The 18,689-nt window shown below is 48.9% G+C and overlaps 1 protein-coding gene across 2 annotated transcripts in view; it reads left to right on the top strand.

Moving 5' to 3' along the window:
• ASCC3 (activating signal cointegrator 1 complex subunit 3) overlaps positions 1-18,689 on the top strand; it is a 2,962,611-nt gene that overhangs the window by 1,983,355 nt on the left and 960,567 nt on the right. For both annotated transcript variants that reach the window (XM_069606524.1, XM_069606525.1), the window contains exons 18-19: positions 2,027-2,146; positions 8,524-8,688. In XM_069606524.1, coding sequence (XP_069462625.1) covers positions 2,027-2,146; positions 8,524-8,688 — 285 coding nt within the window. The remainder of the gene's footprint in view (positions 1-2,026; positions 2,147-8,523; positions 8,689-18,689) is intronic.

Consider the following 18,689-nt stretch of genomic DNA (forward strand, 5'->3'; position numbering starts at 1 on the left):
CATCACTGCTCTCTTGCACTTTTCCTGCTCGGTCCCATTAACTCACCCCACCCCCTTTCCTTTTCAGATCCGCCAAAGCGCCAGGGGACCAGTCCGGTGGTGATAGTGCGTGGTACAAATATCCTTTAACATTAACATTAAGGCTCTGTTTTTGCCTATGCGTTCTTGCCGAGTTAGTTTGCTCAAATGCACTTATGGCAATCACATCTGCCAGAAGGGTCAGCGAGCTGCAGACTTTCTCATTCAAGCCTCTATTTATGTGCTTCTTTAAGGAGAAGGTATCGCTGATGGTGCGGCTGGTGTTCTTTCCCATGGTTGTGTTAGAATTCTCCATCTCCCAGGGCATAGACTTGCCTGTGTTCTATCCTCTGCCCCATCCTTCCAAGAAAGTGGAGAGGTTGCACAGGTTGGAACCTAAGAGGGCTCTTAGTTTCTATTTCAGCAGAATTCAGAAGGGCTGACCAACTGTTTGTAGCTTTTTCCTGGTCAAGAAAGGGTTTGGCTGTTTCTTAGCAGACCAAATCTAGGTGGATTACACTCTGTATCAGGGAGTGCTACCAACATGCAGGGAAAGAGCTTCCACTTAGCATCAGGGCTTACTCCACCAGGGGGGTGGCTGCTTCTTCAGCACTTCAGAAGGGCGTGCCGGTCAGAGATATCTGATGGCTGGCGACATGGTCATCTTTGCACACCTTCACCAAACATTACTATTTGGACGTCCCGCATGGTGCTGATGTATTCTTTGGAAGAGCAGTGCTACAGAACTTTCTAGTTTAGGGATTTTCATCCCGCCTCCAGTCTAGGTACTGCTTTGGGAGTCTATGCCAGAAATCAATCCATTGAATGACATTTCTTACTGGTAACGTTCTTTCTAAAGATTCTTCTCCCGCAGATTCCTCATCACCCTCCCATCCAGCTCTCTATGAAAGTGCCTGTACTCCTTCATGACTAACCTTCTCTTGGGAGAAGAGGAGATGAGCTACCGCTTATTGGGCTTCGAGACCTGTTATGTGTGGGACCTTCTGCAACGTCTTGCACATCTGCTCGTCATCCTAAATAAAAACACACAAAACTCAGATTGCATTTTGGTGAGACTTTTGACTATTTTTAGACGATTTGTGCAATCTTCCTCTACACTGGCTGAGCTCGGGGGTCGGGGGGACTGAGGCACAGGGGCGTAGTGACTTAGTATGTGTACGACGACCGATGTTACGTCCTGCACCAACAACCGCTGCATCGAATCAAGATGGATCGACGGCCGAGTTGAGGCGCACTAGGCACCCTGTCGAAAAGTTTTCAGAGTAGCTGACGCTTGAAGGGATATCTATCTGATGAGGAATCTCCTGGAGAAGAATCCATAGAAAGGACATTACCAATAAGTCATTTCTCCAATTAATATTAACGATTGGTTGACCTGAGAGTCATTTGGTGCCTCCTTCCAAGCCTTATGGGCCCTAGTGTAATGTTGGTAACGCTTCGCTTGGAAAGTTAAATCCTACCATAAAAGACAAGTCATTAAATGCATGAACAAGGGTTTGAAATCTATATCTCCAGGTATGACTTGTTATGATGACCATACAAACCTGCATTCCCATGTTGCTCAAGCAACCGAACATCGCTTACAAGCTAGGCAATGGTGAACTGCTCGCGTGGATCAGTGGCGTCTTGACCTTCACTATCCATACCTCACGCTGCTCCTGCTTCTTGTTTGGACTTTAAACCACGATTTCTTCCACCAAGGCAGTCACTTGATAGAGGTTAAACATGATGCAAGCTGAGGGGGAATAATAGTAGGCTTTCTGTAGATTTGGGTAGCCTACGACGTACTGCTATATGTCGTGCATAGGAAAGAGAGAGATGTGTACAAAGATAAAATGGGCCAGCTAGAATTAAGGAAGAAAAACGCATTCTTTAATAGCATCTCAATGTGTGTTCTCCATCATCGTGTCGTACGACTATCATAAATGCCATGTGATAAATGCATGTGTTGTGAACGCGTCATGTTATTCTTTCCATTTATGTGCAGGTCGCTCTGGGAACAGTAACTAACGTGGAAGAAGCAGTGAAGTGGCTGAGCTACACGTACCTGTATGTGCGCATGAGGGCAAACCCATTAGTCTATGGCATCAGTCACAAACTCTATCAGGTAGAAAATGCCTCTTACGTTTTAAAACAGATCCTTTTGTTGTTTCAGTTCTGTCACCCTCTTATAATGCGAGGGTAAATATTTGCCAATGTGACATCTTTTTAGAGAAGTTGATCCTTTTAGGTGTTGGGCAAGAAAGGAGTTTACCTTTGACCTACAGTATTAAGTACTCCATTAGCATCGATTATTGCTATGTTCTTTATTGTGCTGACGATATGTCCAATCATAGTTAGATTTTTCTTGACATTTGAAATTTGGATATTATAGTTACACCTTGGATGTAAAGCAGTAATGCAAAATAACTATTTTATTATTTTGTGAACTTGTTGGGCTGCTCACTTTTTCCAGTGTGCCTGTGAGGTCTGTCGGCTAATGTGAGCACTTATAAATCTGATGTCCATTCCAGTTTAGTTTGTGGTTTATGCTTCGATCAAAGTGAATTTTTCATTGCAGGGTATGTCCCTCTAGAGCGAAAGCAGGTAAGTGGTAGGAGGCGGTGAGGGAGATAACAGCTCCGTGTTTAAAATGTACACCCTTAACAGTTTGAACACATTTTTAGGACCCTGTGTGTTGCATCAGCCACTCCATTTGCTCAGTGCCTGAGCTTTACCTACCGGGGAAAGCTTGCATTTGGAGCAAGCTGGCAACTGCGTGCTCCCAAGGCCACGAGCTGCCCCCTGTCCACACCATTCCCCTCTTGCTCATCCCTGCCACACTAACCAAAACACGACTACTCCTTACCTACACAGTAATGCTGCCAGCATTGCCTCGCTGGCGCCTATCTGAGCCCAGTCTTCCATTACCATGGCGGTCAACTTATACGTAGTTTTCTAGTTTTTCCATACACAAATGACCCTTACGTACCACAGACCTTTCACCTGGAGTGCTTAATTAGCAATAATGCTGCATTATTTCGGGCCTATTAACTTAGACGGCAGTGGGGGGGGGGGGGGGACTGAAATACAAAAAGCTTGAATTACAAAATGCTAACAAGTGGGCTTCGCAATTTCGTAATTCGATCTTTTTGTGTTCGTTTTTTTAATGGATGAGGCTAGTGTCAAACTGCTGTAGCATAATTGCCTCAAATTCTTGGTGGCCTAATTTCCAGTGCGTACAGTAGTACACATATAACATTACGGTTGTTTGCTGCAGTTGTACAGCATCCATATATACATGCATTTTCATAATTATCAAGTAATAACACAGTGCTGCAGCAACTACGTGCGTAATGACTGCAAAACGTGCTGTTTTTGTGCCTTTGCCTAAAAGTAACTGGAGCCTGCATCCGTGCTGCTTTGCGACTCCACGCTACGCAGTGTACCACCACAGAGGAATTGTTTGGCTTCTGGATGGTACAAAAGACATAAAGAGAAGTCACAGAAGTGGTCTGCAATGATACGGCACTACAGCGCTGTCTGCACAGAACACTCATTGTAAGGCTCCAACCAGCTTTTTGTGCGTCTTTTTTTTATCAAAATGAGCACTACTCCAAAATACTAAATATCTTTCAAAGAGAATTCAAATTGGAACTGGTTCGAATGGATTTGAAAGATCGAAGGAATAATATCAAAAAGCTATACAAATTGTGTCAACAACACACCAAAAATGTAAAGTCATAGAATCAATATTTTGTTCATTAGCTTTTCGGCAAAAGTGAGGGAAACCAAAGAACAATATCGCAGATCATAATGACCTCTGGAAGCAGTCATTTCAGGCATCTCATGATCAGTGGAAGGCTAAAGAGCTCTGGGGGCATTTATATTGTGGATTTTAGAAGTCACATCAGAAGCCTGTGACGTCCGATTTCTAGCGTCTGCAGGTGAACGAACAGTGGCGTCACTAGGGAGGGACCTTGGGGGGGCCACCCCCCTCCCCCTGTGAAACCCTGTGCCCCCCCTACCTAAAACGAGCAGTGACCTTGTTCTCCTCCTACTTTTTTCTGTGCCCCCCCCCTACTTTTGTCTTTGGCCCCCTCTGTGCCCCTCCTAAATTTGATTCCTGGCAACGCCACTGCAGGTGACCCATTGCGGACTTATGTGAGAAGGACCAAGCAACAGCACAAGAAAGCGAGGATTCACTAAAGAGATGCATAAACATCACCAATGGTACCTTTTCACTGAAGTAGGATTTGAGTTTGATTGTATTTGATCATTATTAGGTGCTCCTTCACACATCAGTATTTAGTGCTGTATAGGTGCCTTCTGTCCGTTACGTTCCAAAGAATGCACAACGTGCAGCACAAGCTTTGTTTAACAATGTTTTAACATCATTTACAATGCACGATCTGTAGGTACTATGGAAATATTCTAGAAACAATAGGGGGCACCTTTACTAAACTTGTCTCAAGGGTGGGATAACTGTGTGTGGTTCTCTAGGTTCCCCCTGCACTTCGAGATGAAGAGATTATTCAATGTAAAATGTCTTCAACATATTCTTATGAGTCTCTGTCCCACCAGAGACACCTTATTCAGACAACCAACGTTCAAAGGTGATGTCCAGCAAAAGGTTCAAAACTATTCTGTGAGTACCTAAGCACCCAGGCTAACACTAAGCTACAGCAAAATAGTTGGCCATTTCTGGTAAGCAAAAAGCGTTCATAGACCTATTCTTTCAAACTGCACCCCTATTCTAGAAACTGTACACCAGATGCCTTCCTTGGCAGTCCTCCCTTGGGTTACTCCGGGTTCTGCCTTCTACAAGGTCTCTGGTTAGCACAGATTCATTGGGCCTCTTCACAGCCTTGGGTTCCTTTCGCACATCAACATTCTGAGGTCTCTCCACGACCTGGATACCTCTGCCTTCCCCAAGACCTTGGATTCTCTGATACTTCTCTCTGCCCTCTCTATGGCCTTGTTTCACTCTCAAACATCTGAGGTCTCTGTCTCGTCCTGTTTTCTCCGTTTTCTCCACGGTCCTTGATTCTCTCAGGTCTCTCTGTGACCTTGCATTCTCTCAGACAATGCTTTTGACAATGATATACATCCCCCATCCTTGTTCAGGCTCCTTTCCAGGCATACTGGACTCTCACCATCCTGCCAGGTGTTCTTGTTTTACAGCTTTTTAAGGCAATTGCATGTCCTCAGACCTTCCTTTTGGCACCAAGCCTGCTGTGTCTCTAGGTCCTTTCTTACATACAGCCCCGACGCTTGTGGTAGTTCCTCTAGCTAGAGCAGTTCCTGTACTGCTGAAAGTAAACATACTAAACTTTCTCATGTGGTGACCTCCCTGTGTGTCCAGGAAGGGATAGAAGCATGTCTTCTTCCTGCCAGTTTTAGCCCTGCTCTGCTGTGTTCCACCTACTTTTATAATGCTGTGCTGGTGACTGATTTTCTAAGCCAACCCAGGATTGGTCTTAATAGTGTGTCTTTTGTTTCATGTGTCCTCATTGGTTTTTCCTCTCATGAAGCTTCATTTTGAACTTGGGCGTATTACTACTTTTCGGCATTGGTTGGGTCTTAATGATGTATACATTGTTTAAAGACAAGCTCGTAGCCATTAAACCGAGGCCATGTGCAAAGGGCTATGTGCCAAGGGCTATTCTCTAATCAACCATAGGCCTCTGGCTAATTCTGTACTACAACACCCACAATGCCTTTCTCCCTGGGCAGCAATGGGTTGTAGGCTTTGCCAAGTCTCTCTCAGTACACTTGTAATCATCAATAGTTCACTAACACAAATAGTTCTGCATTTTAATGGACCCCTCTGGGTTCCTTCCCCCAAGCTGTGACCCCCCCTGGTCTCAATTGTTTCACTTCAAGTTCATAACACACAACAGTTCACAATGCACACAATTCAACAGTTTCTTCTATTTTAGAAAGAACAGCGTTTGTATCACTTTAAGGATTTTGCTCCCACTTCCCCTCTCTCAAGGGGAGCTACCGGTTTCTTTTAGTTAACACTGGGACTGTATCAAAGGCTTTCGAAAACGCATAGCTTTTTACTTCTTCTATGCGCGACCACTCTAATAATTGGCTTCCTTCTTTTCTGTCTTGCGGTTTCTGCAGTGTCTCTAGCACATGGGACTCTGCTTTCTCTGCATGTCTCTGGCACCCTCTGTGCTTCCTTTTGTTTTCCCCTATGCCTCTTGCACATTTTTTTTTTTAACTTTGGCATTAGTGTTGGCTTTCAACATGTAGGCTGCTTGCCCACTCCTTCAAACCACTTTGTTTTCTTTGAACATTAAATAGCCTCCTGGCTGAAACAATACTGGTTTCCTTTTTGCTGAGGCAATGCTTGTTTTTCTTAATAGTTTTTCTCTTTACCACATGGGTCCCAGACCCCTCTGACTGTCTCATTAATTGGGGTCCCAGACCCTTTTGGCGTTCTCCTACAAGTCACACAATGCCTTTCTCTCTATGGACAATAGTGGACTGTATTAATAACCAATCACTTGCTTTACTTGCTTTCTGTTTCATGCCATTTTAACAATCTTACTTCTCCTCCCTCTTCTGCTCCAGCCACCCATACGCTTCCGAGTTTCTCTCCACCACACAAAACTTACTGGGTAGCGTAGCGCTGGTGAACAGTTTCTCTGGGATGCTTTGGGTCGGGGTCAAGGTCTCACCACTTGCCCCTCAGATGCCCTTGGGACTGGCACACATCCCAAGAGAAAGAGTATTCTCTGGAACACGGCCAGCAGGCTACAATTTGCCTAACTCTGCCTCCTTGGAGACACAGCTCCCTAGCCATGCTCCAGCCCCTCACACACACAGAGACAGGCTCTTGGCAAAACATTCTCCTCCCGTTCACACAGGCGTCTCCTTTTGCAGCTCCCTGCTCCTTGGCTCCTCTAGTCCAAAATACCTCTCCACTTTGTTCTGCTCTGGCTTCAAAATCTGTCTTGTGATCCCCTGCTGGACTCAGCCATGCAGCCTTGCTCCTGCTCTCCCAACTGCTTCTCCTTGTGCTCTCTCAGCAGCTTCCATTTATACTGGGCTGGTGTGTCAATGGGCTGCAGGTGTGTGGTCAGGGTAGGGTCTGCCTGACCTTCAATCTTCCACTTAGCAAGACCTCCCTGTCCTTTAGACTTAAACAGAGAGTCAAGTGGAGTCAGGTGTGAATAGTCAGTGGAAAATGCCTGACCCTATTAATGGGACAACTTGATGTTAGTGGGTGGAAGTCTTCTCTCTGTTTCTTAAGGTGTTTCCAGCAAGTAATCCTCACTGCTCCCGATTGCCTCTTCTTCCCAGTATTAGTTGAAATTGGGGACGGGGAGATGGAATGGGATTGTATGTGTCCCATGAAAGTTAAAGAAGGGGTTTCAGAGGGATAATAGGGAGAGGGGAAGATGCAGTGTGCTGGGAAATATACAATTTGAAAAGGGTAAATACCATGTCTCGCCCTTGGGTATTCTCCTCCCAATCCCCCGTGACCCTTCACTCAGGTGATCCTCCCTCGCTTGCCCACCCCAGGTTCGGGATCCAACAACGATGGCCGTCCCTTGGCCACCTGAGCAGAGCATCCTGGGGGAGTAGGTGGGAGAATACAGTCAGGTTTCTCACAGCTGTAAGTGTGATCAAAAAGAGAAACTCCTATGCCAGTCCAGTCATGTCCACTCCAAGGCGAATGAAATAGTCAGCATCAAGAAGGAGGCGTTCTCACTTTACCCACAACCCCCAACCCTGTAACCATAGGTTAATGGGTGTTTTCTTTGGATAAGTGAAATATGGTGGTCGTGTTCCTGCAAGGCGTTTAAGGCCAATCTTAGAAATCCTCAATTGAAGGAATTTACCCAAGGCGTTTAAAAGTGACTGGATTTGTTTAGTTCAACAAAGAAGGCTAGTGAGATTGCCCTGCTGAGACTGCCCGGATTCCTGTTTACATTTTCCAGTTCATCTTTTAAAAGCCTCCCGTTTTAACAGCTGAGCACCATCTATCCCTGGTTAGACCTGTGCTCAGTTAGAATAGCGTCTGTGCGCAATGTCTATAAGTGTCTGCGCGATATCGGTGCCAGTATATTGAAAAAGATTGCGTAAGCCCACATTCGCTTTACCTAAACTACATAGCAAGCCACGCGAGGTTCCCGAAGTGATCAAAGTCCAGGCGCACTTACATGAGGGCATTTTTGGTTCTCAAGTTCATGTACTCGATCATAAGACTCAATGCATGGTGGTGACTATTGTTATGCTCTACATATCTCTTTGTTCCATGCTTGCCTCACGCCAGCTCACTTTCTAGAAAGGGGATAAACAGTTTAGTAGCAGAAACCTTGACTGACATTGTCTCTGAACTCTGGAACCGAGTGCATGCGGCACATTGAGGCTTTTAAATAAAACCCCAGCATGAACATTGTCCTTTCAGTTGTTGCCATGTAGGCGAAAACAGACCTGGTATTAATTACTGTCCTGTCATTTTTCCATTGTGCCTTTCCTCTCCAGATGGATCCTTTGCTGGAAAAACACAGGGAGCAGTTGGTGATTGAAGTTGGACGAAAGCTAGACAAGGCGCGCATGATTCGATTTGAGGAGAGGACTGGATTTTTTTCTTCAACTGACATGGGTCGAACAGCCAGCCACTACTATATTAAATATAATACCATTGAGGTAACAATCGCTTTCGTTGCTTTGGGGGGGGGGGGGGGGGGTGGTTTATAGGCTCAGTTGCCGCAAAACCGCACGTATATTGTTGTGTACAATGCAGAACAGGTGACTTGCCTTCTCCATAACACAGACGAACCCAGCCATGTGGGATTCCCCCACTGTTGGCGCCATCCAAAGGTGAAGCCCCCATCTTTTGTAGCCACTGAAATGACCAATGTGAAGACCGCATAATGTTCCGCCCCTTCCTGTTTATCCTGTACTATTGAAGGAGGTGTCTGTCTTAGATTTTCTTATACATTTTGCTCACAAATGCTGGACACAGGATTAGGGGTCGGGTTGGGAGGCGGGGATTAGGGGGAGCTTAATGTCTTTTTGAGCATAAATGCACACTAGAGTGTGGACTACAGAATGGCCGGAACAAGATGGACACTTTTCAGGGTCTCCTTTATGCCCCTGAAGTCCACACTAAAAATAAAATTCTGCCTGGGAGTTGGGAAATAGGGGTTATTACGTCCTATGTGAGTGTGGCTCACAGGTGGGGACAGCCTAAAGGCTTAGATGAGAACACCTGCCAAGCTCAGAGGTAGTTCGTTCACAATCTCAGATGGAGGCAACTCTGATGGGGCCGATTACATGCTCAGACCAGGACAGCTCTCAGGCTCCAATGAGAGCCAGTTGCCTATGGAGATGGCAGCCAGTTTGTATGTTCAGATGTGTAGCTCAGATGGGGGTAATGTGTAGTTCGGGGGGAGGGGCAATGTGTAGCTCAGATGGGGGGCAATGTGTAGCTCAGATGGGGGGCAATGTGTAGCTCAGATGGGGGGCAATGTGTAGCTCAGATGGGGGCAATGTGTAGCTCAGATGGGGGCAATGTGTAGCTCAGATGGGGGCAATGTGTAGGCTCAGATGTGGGCAATGTGTAGCTCGGATGGACATTTGCAGGCACAAATAGGGGGCAACTTGAAGACTTAGACGAGAGACAGTTCACAGGCAGTGGTTGAAATGAGCGAACGGGAGCAGTGCTCCTCTCCTTTTTTTAAACACGTTTTCCTGTTCCTATACTTTTATTTTAAAAAGTGTAGGAATGATTTGAAACGTGCACTTCAGTGCATGCATTGAACAGTCCTTTAAACAGTAGGTGTGTTTGTTTGGGGTTTTGGATTGCACATGGGATGGGGGCGTGGTGATGAGGTTTGTGGGATGCGAGGGCAGACCAGCAGGGTAGATAGTGCCACTACTTATTTTCGTACACTTCAACCACTGCTCACAGGTCCAGATGGTAGGCAGATCAAAGGCCCTGATGTCGTGCAGATCAGAAGCTCGGATAGGGGACACCACACTGCCTCAGGCGGGGCAGGCAGGGGTGAGTGAACAAGTGGCTCTCACACACACACACACACACACAGGGATTGGTGGTTTCTGGACACACAATGGGAGGGTTAGAGGTCAGCCTACAGGTGCAGGATATATGGGCATGCTCACACATTCAAGTGAGGAACATCTCACAGTTTCAAACAAGGACCTGTCAGGGCCATGCACAGAAGGGTGTGAGAGTGTATGCTATTCTCATAAAGGGGTATTAACAGTTTTCAGAGTATTTAAAGTGTTCATGAATGTGTGTGGCTGACCACGGTTCGTGAGCCACTGCATCTCAGTGGCTGGTGCAGAATGATATGCATCTAGCAAAGACTTCTATAACTAAATGTGCTTAAACATGCAGGTGGCATGCTAAAGGGATTTATTCTCAGTTGAAGGTGCCCAGGACCGAGTACAACGTCTAAATTGAACGCATCAGATAATCAGTGGTGCAAGGAGAGCGCACAGCGGGGAAGGCTCCTAGACTGGGACACTCTCCACCTCACAAATAAGTCATCACGCAGCAGTCTCTGCACTGGGGAGACTCTGCCCACCACCAAAATGACACATCTTTAGAAGAGTCCCAGTTTTCCCAGTAAGCTCCCGTTCAGGCCCTACCCCCCACTGCAGTGTTTAAAGAGAAGAGATAACAATGGATAATGCACCACAGCTCACACATTATCAGATTTGCTGAATGCTGGGAAAATTGTAGAATAGAGGTATTCCAAACACAATAAGTGTTCACAGCTCTAATGCTGTAGATAACCGGGGTTTGTGGGGCCAACACCTAATGTACTGTACCATCAACCCAGCCCCATCTTACCTAGCCTCCCTTGTCCGCTCCGCCGTATGAATCAAACATGCTGGCTTTGAGATGCCAGTTGTATGCGGAAAACCCTTGTCTGCTCTGTGGTCTAATCCACATGGCACTGCGCCTTTTGTTCCACCGGATTACTTTGGGCTGGGGTTAGTCTGTCAGCAGGGGATGCGGTATCAGTTCTCTCTATGACTGCACCACTTGCAATGCCTCATCACTACACTGCTTTGCAACAGCTCAACCAGTCTGCATGAACAGGAAGCCAGAGGGACAGGCACAAGCCACACTGCACTACTCCTTTCCTCTGATCAAGCAGAACCAATTTATAAACTGGGAGTGGGGTTAATTGGTCTAAAGAACTTCCCTTCTAATATCCTATTGAGGTTACTATATTGGGCGGGAGCAGTGTGTTGTCTGGTAGCGTCACACGCTCCATTTGTTCAAGAATCACATTGCTGGAATCACTTCCTTAAAAACAACATGGCGACCGACATTGTGATGACTGACTTCATGTTGAGAAGCTCAAAAATTAGAAGCACAATATGTTCACATTGAAATACACATTTTCACCTATTTTACACATCAGTACCCTATCAAAAATACCCCTTGCATGTTATTTTTGGTCGTTTACATCTGCCTTTGCAGCGAGGATTCAGATAATGCTGTTGGGCCTGTGCGGGTTAAGGTATTTGCAGCCACTCTACAAGCTCTGCTGTCGTCTGCTTGTCACAAACCGAATTTATTAGCGAGCCACTGCGCGACTCTGGCGAGCTATGACGAGAAGAACATATGGGCCTAACGTGTCTTGCAAGGAACCTCCTATCCCCTCAAGGTCACCCATCTTGCACGCCCAACTCCAGACGCCCACATCTGTTGGGTTGAGAGGCTCCACGGAAAGGGACGTTGTTATATCCCGACAGGGGTCATGTTCAGCCGAACCCACTAGACCGTGCCACAGCGAGGTGCGAGGGCCGCATCCGCAACCACACTGCATGGTGAACTTCAAGGACTTCACAGCCACGGAGAAAACGCTCATTACTACGCAAACGCTGCCAGTAAAACCACATGGACTCCACAACGACTCCACTTCCCATAGACGACACAGGCCGCGCTGATCTCCAAGGAGAGACCTACCCAGAAAACATCGCGACACAGCCACCCACACGTGGCTGCAACCATGTCGGAAGGTGCCGCAGACAGTGACATCCAAAGCCCCCAGGCCAGCTCCACCCCTAGGCCTGCCAGCAACAAAGAGGAAGGTAACTTTGAATCACTTCAATTACAAGCCGTGCCACACTTCGACATGTCTGACAGGAACAGCCTGGCTCCCAGATGGGCCAGATGGCTAAAAGAACTACAGATTTACATCGACGCCTCTGGAGTGAGGGAGGAACGTCGCCTAAGAGCCATTTTGCTGCATTCGTTGTGCCCTACGGTACGTGACATAGTATTTGAAATGCCTGATTCTAGCACTGACTCATTCCAAGGCATCATCGACTCTTTGAATACGTATTTTGCACCGTTAAGAAATGTTGACTATGAGAGACATATATTTCATACGACCATACAAGATAAAAGTGAAAGCATGGAAAATGTTGTCATGAGATTGAGGAAAAGAGCCAAATATTGCGACTTTGACAGATACTCCACAGAAGAGGCCCTCAAATCACAATCCATTGCCGGGTGTGGATCCCCCGAATTTCGCAAAAAACTATTGCAGAAAAGTAGGACACTAGAAGAAATCCTGCAAATAGCAAGAGCTGACGCTGCATTAACACTACAAACTGAGTCGCTAGGAAACATCACCATCACGCAAACAGCCAATGCAGCAAAAGTATGTCCCATTCGCACTCATGCTGACTCATCAGAACAAAAGAAATGCTACAGATGTGGTTTTCGGTTTCCCCACACAGGACCATGTCCTGCAATAGGTCACCAATGCGACAAATGTGGGGGTGAGAACCATTTTAAGTCGGTGTGCAAAAACATTAAATTCTATCGGAGTTCTGAGCCTCACAGAGAGTCCTGGAGACAAGATGGCAGAAGACCACGGCGAGAAAGCCCGCGCAAACACGTAAGCCAGCCGTCTGCGCCCAGCAGGAGGCGCTCACCCAGCTCGTCAAGGGAGCACGTGCCATCCACTCGGTGGCGTGAAGAAAGAAGAGACACATCCAGCCATCGCAAAAGTAGACATCACTCTCAGCACCGCCAGCCAAGACAAAGAATCAGGTACCTGGATGAATCGCCGCAAGAAAGAAGAACGGCCAGGTCGTCATCTTCCAGTGGAGAGAGGAAACGCGCATATGTAGATGCCATAGGAAACAACACGGCTGCTGAATATAGCCCAACACTGCAGCTGCAACTCAATGGACAAAATTTAGAATTCTTAATCGATACGGGGGCCACTGTCAATGTCATAAGCGACATAGTATACAAAACACTTGAGGTGAAGAAAGAGCTACGGAAAGTTGACACATTGATATATCCGTATGGCTCCAACAAACCGCTAGATTGCAAAGGCATGTTCACCGCAAAATGCCAATACAAAAATCAAAGCCAAAAAGTACAAATCTACGTGATCAAAGGGGAAGTCCCAGGTGGAAGCATACTGAGTTTCCGCACAGCCATACAAATGGGGCTAATCAGCATCATGTACCAAATCATGTCCGCCTACATATCTAGCGCAAAAGACATGATTCAAAAGATGTTCCCATCTCTCTTCAAAGGCCTGGGACGTCTAAAAGACCAACAAATCAATCTACACATCAACCCGCAGGTACCACCAATCGCTCAACATTATAGAGGCATCCCGCTTAACATACAGCGACAGGTTGAAGATGAAATACAGTCATTGCTACAACAGGACATTATAGAGCCAGCATCCGGTCCAACACCGTGGGTCTCTCCGATAGTACTGGTACCCAAAAGAGACAGCAAATCAAGTATACGCATCTGTGTGGACATGCGTGCCCCAAATGTAGCCATTGAAAGGGAACGACACTTAGCCCCGCGCATGACTGACATGATGCATCTATTACATGGGGCGACCGTGTTCTCAAAGCTTGATCTAAACGAAGGTTACCATCAACTTGAACTTCACCCCTCATCAAGATACATCACAACTTTCTCAACACACCTAGGACTGTTCAGGTATAAAAGATTAAGCTTCGGAGTATCTTCGGCCGCTGAAATTTTCCAAAACGAGATTCATCAAATAATCAAGCATATTCCCCACTGTCTAAATTATAGCGGCGACATTCTTATTTTCGGCACATCACAAGAAAGTCACGATGACACTCTGAGAAGAGTCTGCATGGCACTAGAAAACGTCCACCTCACTCTCAATCCTGAAAAATGCGAAATCAGCAAAACAACATTGAAATTCTTTGGACATATATTTTTCGAACAAAGGCATGCGCCCAGATCCTGAGAAGGTGCAAGCACTGGTAGACGCCCCTACTCCCACATCTCCATCAGCCATACGCTCATTCCTAGGGATGGCCAGTAACTGCACCCGGTACATTCAAGATTTTGCATCGATGAGCACACCACTAAGGCTCCTCATGCAAAGAAGCATTTCAAGAGATCAAGCGTCACATCGCATTAGCCTTGTGCATGGCTTACTACGATCCCGCATATGACACTGAACTGACCGTGGATGCTAGCCCGGTCGGCCTTGGAGCCATCCTGGCCCAGTCCAGACCCAGAGCCTCACCAACGTTACCAAAACGCATAGTGGCATATGCAAGCCGAAGCCTGTCACCCGCCAAGTGTGCATATTAGCAACCTGAGAAGGAAAGCCTGGCAGTCGTGTGGGCATGCGAACATTACCATCTCTTTCTATATGGACGCCCTTTCACCGTTGTCACGGACCACCAGGTGCTCACCACGATCTACGGCAAACCTACGGCTAAAATGCCACCCCGCATAGCCCGATGGGGATTATGACTACAGGAGTACTCATTCACAATCGTTCACAGGCCAGGCAAAGACAATAATCCAGGGGATTTCCTGTCCAGATACCCTCTGCCCGCTCAAGAAGAGCGTCAATCCGTTAAAGCAAATCAATATGTCAACTATCTCGTTGACAACGCTCTCCCGAAACACATTTCCACAGCCCAACTAGTGGAAGCCACCAGCAAAGACAAACTCCTACAAATCGTGAAGGAGTGCATACAATCAGGCCGATGGCACATAAAAGACCGAGACAAGGCGGGCCTACCCTCCCAAGAGAAATCTCAACTGCGCACATTCAAACGTATACACCACACCCTGTCTCAATCCCCGGAGGGTTTGATTCTCAAGGAAAACAGACTCGTGATCCCATCCTCGTCACCATTGTTATATCCCGACAGGAGTCGGATGCAGCAATAAATCAATATAGCAGATTAAATGACGCAAATATAATAATACACGGGAGCCGGTCAAGTAGCTACTTATCTCTTTAATCATCGGCGTGAAACTGGCGCCTGAGGCGGTGACCCTGCCTCTTCCTGCCTACTGTGGGGCGCGGCCCACAACAAAAGAACAACAATAGAAATGGGACTTGGCGCCCATTCAAACAGGGTCATTAACACTGATGAGGACACAACAGACCTGGTCCTCATCTTGAAGAGGCGCACGGGCTCTAGTCATTAATTGGTATTTACTGGCGCTACCTTGCGAACACGTGTCTTGTTACGGTACACTGTTGATTTACTTTTGTGAAGTGCATACGTTGGGGCAAGACCCGTGTTGCAGGCATACGGAAAATACAAGCCTTCATCTTGTCATGATTTTCCAAGGTATGTTGGCGTGTTTAACTGAAGTACCAATGATAGCAGGTTGATTAAGCATACCATGTTATAATGTTGATATATTTGACAGGTGGCTGGTACTATTTGATATGTGTGGACATACAGTATTATCATATTCTCCAGCATGGGGTCTGGCATGGATTCACATGCTCATGAATATTCCCCGTCGTCAGGCTGGGAATCCTCGGTAAAGAAAAAACCAGTATCAGTTTCGTTTCTGATCTGTCTTTCGTAGTAATAACCAATCACTGGTCTCTGCGTCATACTGACCACAGCCAATGACTGCCCTCTACCTAAGCACCGCCTCTGGCAGCCATCTTCAGATTTTTACCGCACGTTCATGTGTTGGGATCCTCGTGCTATTGCTCTCGAGCGTTAGTGCTATTTTTCGCGCTTTTTTCACAAAAAACTTCGATTCTTTCGGTCAAAAGAGCCTCAAGCTCCACCGATCCTACATCCGATCAACGGGGACCCGTGTCGGATTCATCTGTGCCCCTCAAGGGTGAAGATTTCGTCGAGCTACACTTCGGAGGAATCCAGAAGCTTCTCAGGCCCGGTCTCGGAGATGGCCCAGGAGAAGGGAAGCTCGACGCCCGGAAAGCTGTTCAGGGTCTGCCCTGGATGCCAGCTGCAGAACGTCTTCAAGGAGGACGAACACTCTTTCTGCCTTTACTGCCTTCATGAGGACAAGACGCACGTGGAGAAGGACTGTGCGTTTTGCGGCAACATGTCGGAACGGACCATGAAGGACCGCCATCAACGTCTCGCCAACTGGCTGGAGGGTAAGAGCCCGTCTGGCGAGAAGAAGAAGAAATCCGAGCGGTCTTCTAAGACCTTTGAGGGCGCCCCGGCGACGGGGGCCCAACATAAGGCCAAGCACCGCGAGTCCGCTGGCACCGGGAGCGCCGAACGGTCGGGCTCTACGGGCGCCAGGCAGGGCGCACCCTCCCCGGCACCATCAACCACGAGCCAACGCTCTGGGTCGGGTAAGAGGAAGGCCGAGCACCCGGCGAAGCTCCTGGAGAGGCCCCGGTCGAGCTCTAAGGCAGAGGAGGAGCGTGGCAGTGCCCCCTCCCTCAAGGATAAGGCGGTGAGCGCACCTAAGGTGGTGAAGGCCTTGATCCATCCGACCAAGCCCTCTATCGAAACGGTCGCGGCGGCCCTGGCTCAGCCTGTGGTGGCTGCACCAGTGGTGGCGACCTCAGGGCCCAGAATCTCCCTGCCTCCTCGGAGGGAGTCTTCCTTTGTGCCCATCGATAGGAACCCCGTGAAACCCTCCGTGGGGAAGAAGAAGGGGGGGCAGGGCGTCGTCGGAGATTCGGCCTCAACCTCAGAAGAGGAGCTGATCGAGATCTTAAGCCACGGCCTAGGCGTGGAAGAAGGCCAGCCCGTCGGAATGGACCCCGACGCAGGTGACGACGACGACATCGTCGAGGATACCGACGGGGCCCCTGCTCGCCCGTCGGATTCCCCTCTGCCAGCGCCGCAAGACAACTCGGCGGCCATTTTGTTGGCCATACAGTCCTTATGCTCCGAGATAAGGACGAGGCTACCGTTACCGACGGAGGAACCTCTCCCGTCGGGGGATCCAGAACCGGGACCTTCTGGTGTTCCCCCTACCAAGAAAAGAAGGATCCATCCACCACCTCCTTTTCAACCGTCGCGCCCCTTCCAGCCCTCCTCCCCGTCCACCCGAGGGGATGATACGGGGACTGACACGGCAGCGACGGGTACGGACGACGAGGCATACGACGAGGATTTTCCGTCGTCGCCTCCCACCAGGGCTTCTCCGCCCGACGAGATCGGATCTTTCCACTCCTTGATCTCCAGGGCTTCCGAGCTTTTCCAACTCTGCCCTGAGGAGAAGAAAAAGGAAGGCTTCCTTTATCAGCGGCGCGAGGCCAAGAGGAAGACGGTCCTCGCAGTGCCTCTGTTGGACGACATTTGGGATGAGGGCCTTTCCCTCCTCAAGAACCCTTCCACGACGCCAGCTAGAAGAGACCGGTACGAGAAAAAGTACCGGGTCCCGGACACGGCCCCCCTATGCCTCCGGGCGCAGCCTACCCCGGACTCCGTCGTCTCCGCGGCAGCCAGGAAGAAAGCGGGGGGGGGTGCGGCCTCCACATCGACTTCCCCGCCGGACGGCGAGGGAAAGAAATTGGATGCTATGGGACGTAGAGTCATCTCGTCGGCAGCGACGACGATTAAAGCGGCCAACGCCTTGGCTATCGTGGCCCGCTACGACAGGGAGCTCTGGTACAAGATAGCTCCCCTGCTGGATTTTCTGCCGGACGACAAGAGGGCGGAGGCCCTTGAGATCCTGCAGGAAGGTGAGGTGGCCTCGGACCACGCCATCACCGTGGCGACGGACATCGCCGACACCGGGTTCCGCCAGCTGGGCAACGGCGTTTGCCTTCGACGTCGTGGATGGCTCAAAGCTACGGACTTCCGGCAGGACGTCCAGACCAGAGTCCTGGACATGCCCTTCGACGGGAACAACCTGTTTGGGAAGACAGTGGACGATTCCCTTCAGGCCATCAAGGCAGATACTGAGACGGCCCGGGCCCTTGGAGTCCTGCAACGACGGACGCCCTTTCGGAGCGGCGGAGGCAAGGGCGCCTCCAAAGGTTCCGGCGGCGGTTTCGCTTCCTACCGTCAAGCGGCCCGCTCGTCGTCGCAAGAGGCCTACAGAGGACGAGGCAAGTCTAGCGGACCCCGCCGTCGTCGCCAAGGAGGTCAAGGCGGCAAGGCCGCGTCCAAGCAGGATTGAACCGGCCGTGGGGTCGGGCCCCCACCGAAGCACCCCGGTGGGAGGCCGGCTGGCGGGCTTCGTCAGCGTGTGGGAGTCCATCTCCACCGACCGTTGGGTGCTGGACGCCCTGGCCCGGGGCCACGCGCTCGAGTTTCAAAGAAGGTGCCCGCGCGTCCCCCCCGTGGCCAGGAAAGAACTTCACGTCCCTCAACTTCTCCTGGAGGTAAAGGCGATGCTCAGAAAGGGCGCCATCGAACTCGTCCCAAAGAGGCTTTGGGGCTCC

Source organism: Ambystoma mexicanum, chromosome 4p (genome assembly GCF_040938575.1).
Source record: "Ambystoma mexicanum isolate Mex_15411 chromosome 4p, UKY_AmexF1_1, whole genome shotgun sequence".
In the NCBI taxonomy this organism is placed as follows: domain Eukaryota; kingdom Metazoa; phylum Chordata; class Amphibia; order Caudata; family Ambystomatidae; genus Ambystoma; species Ambystoma mexicanum.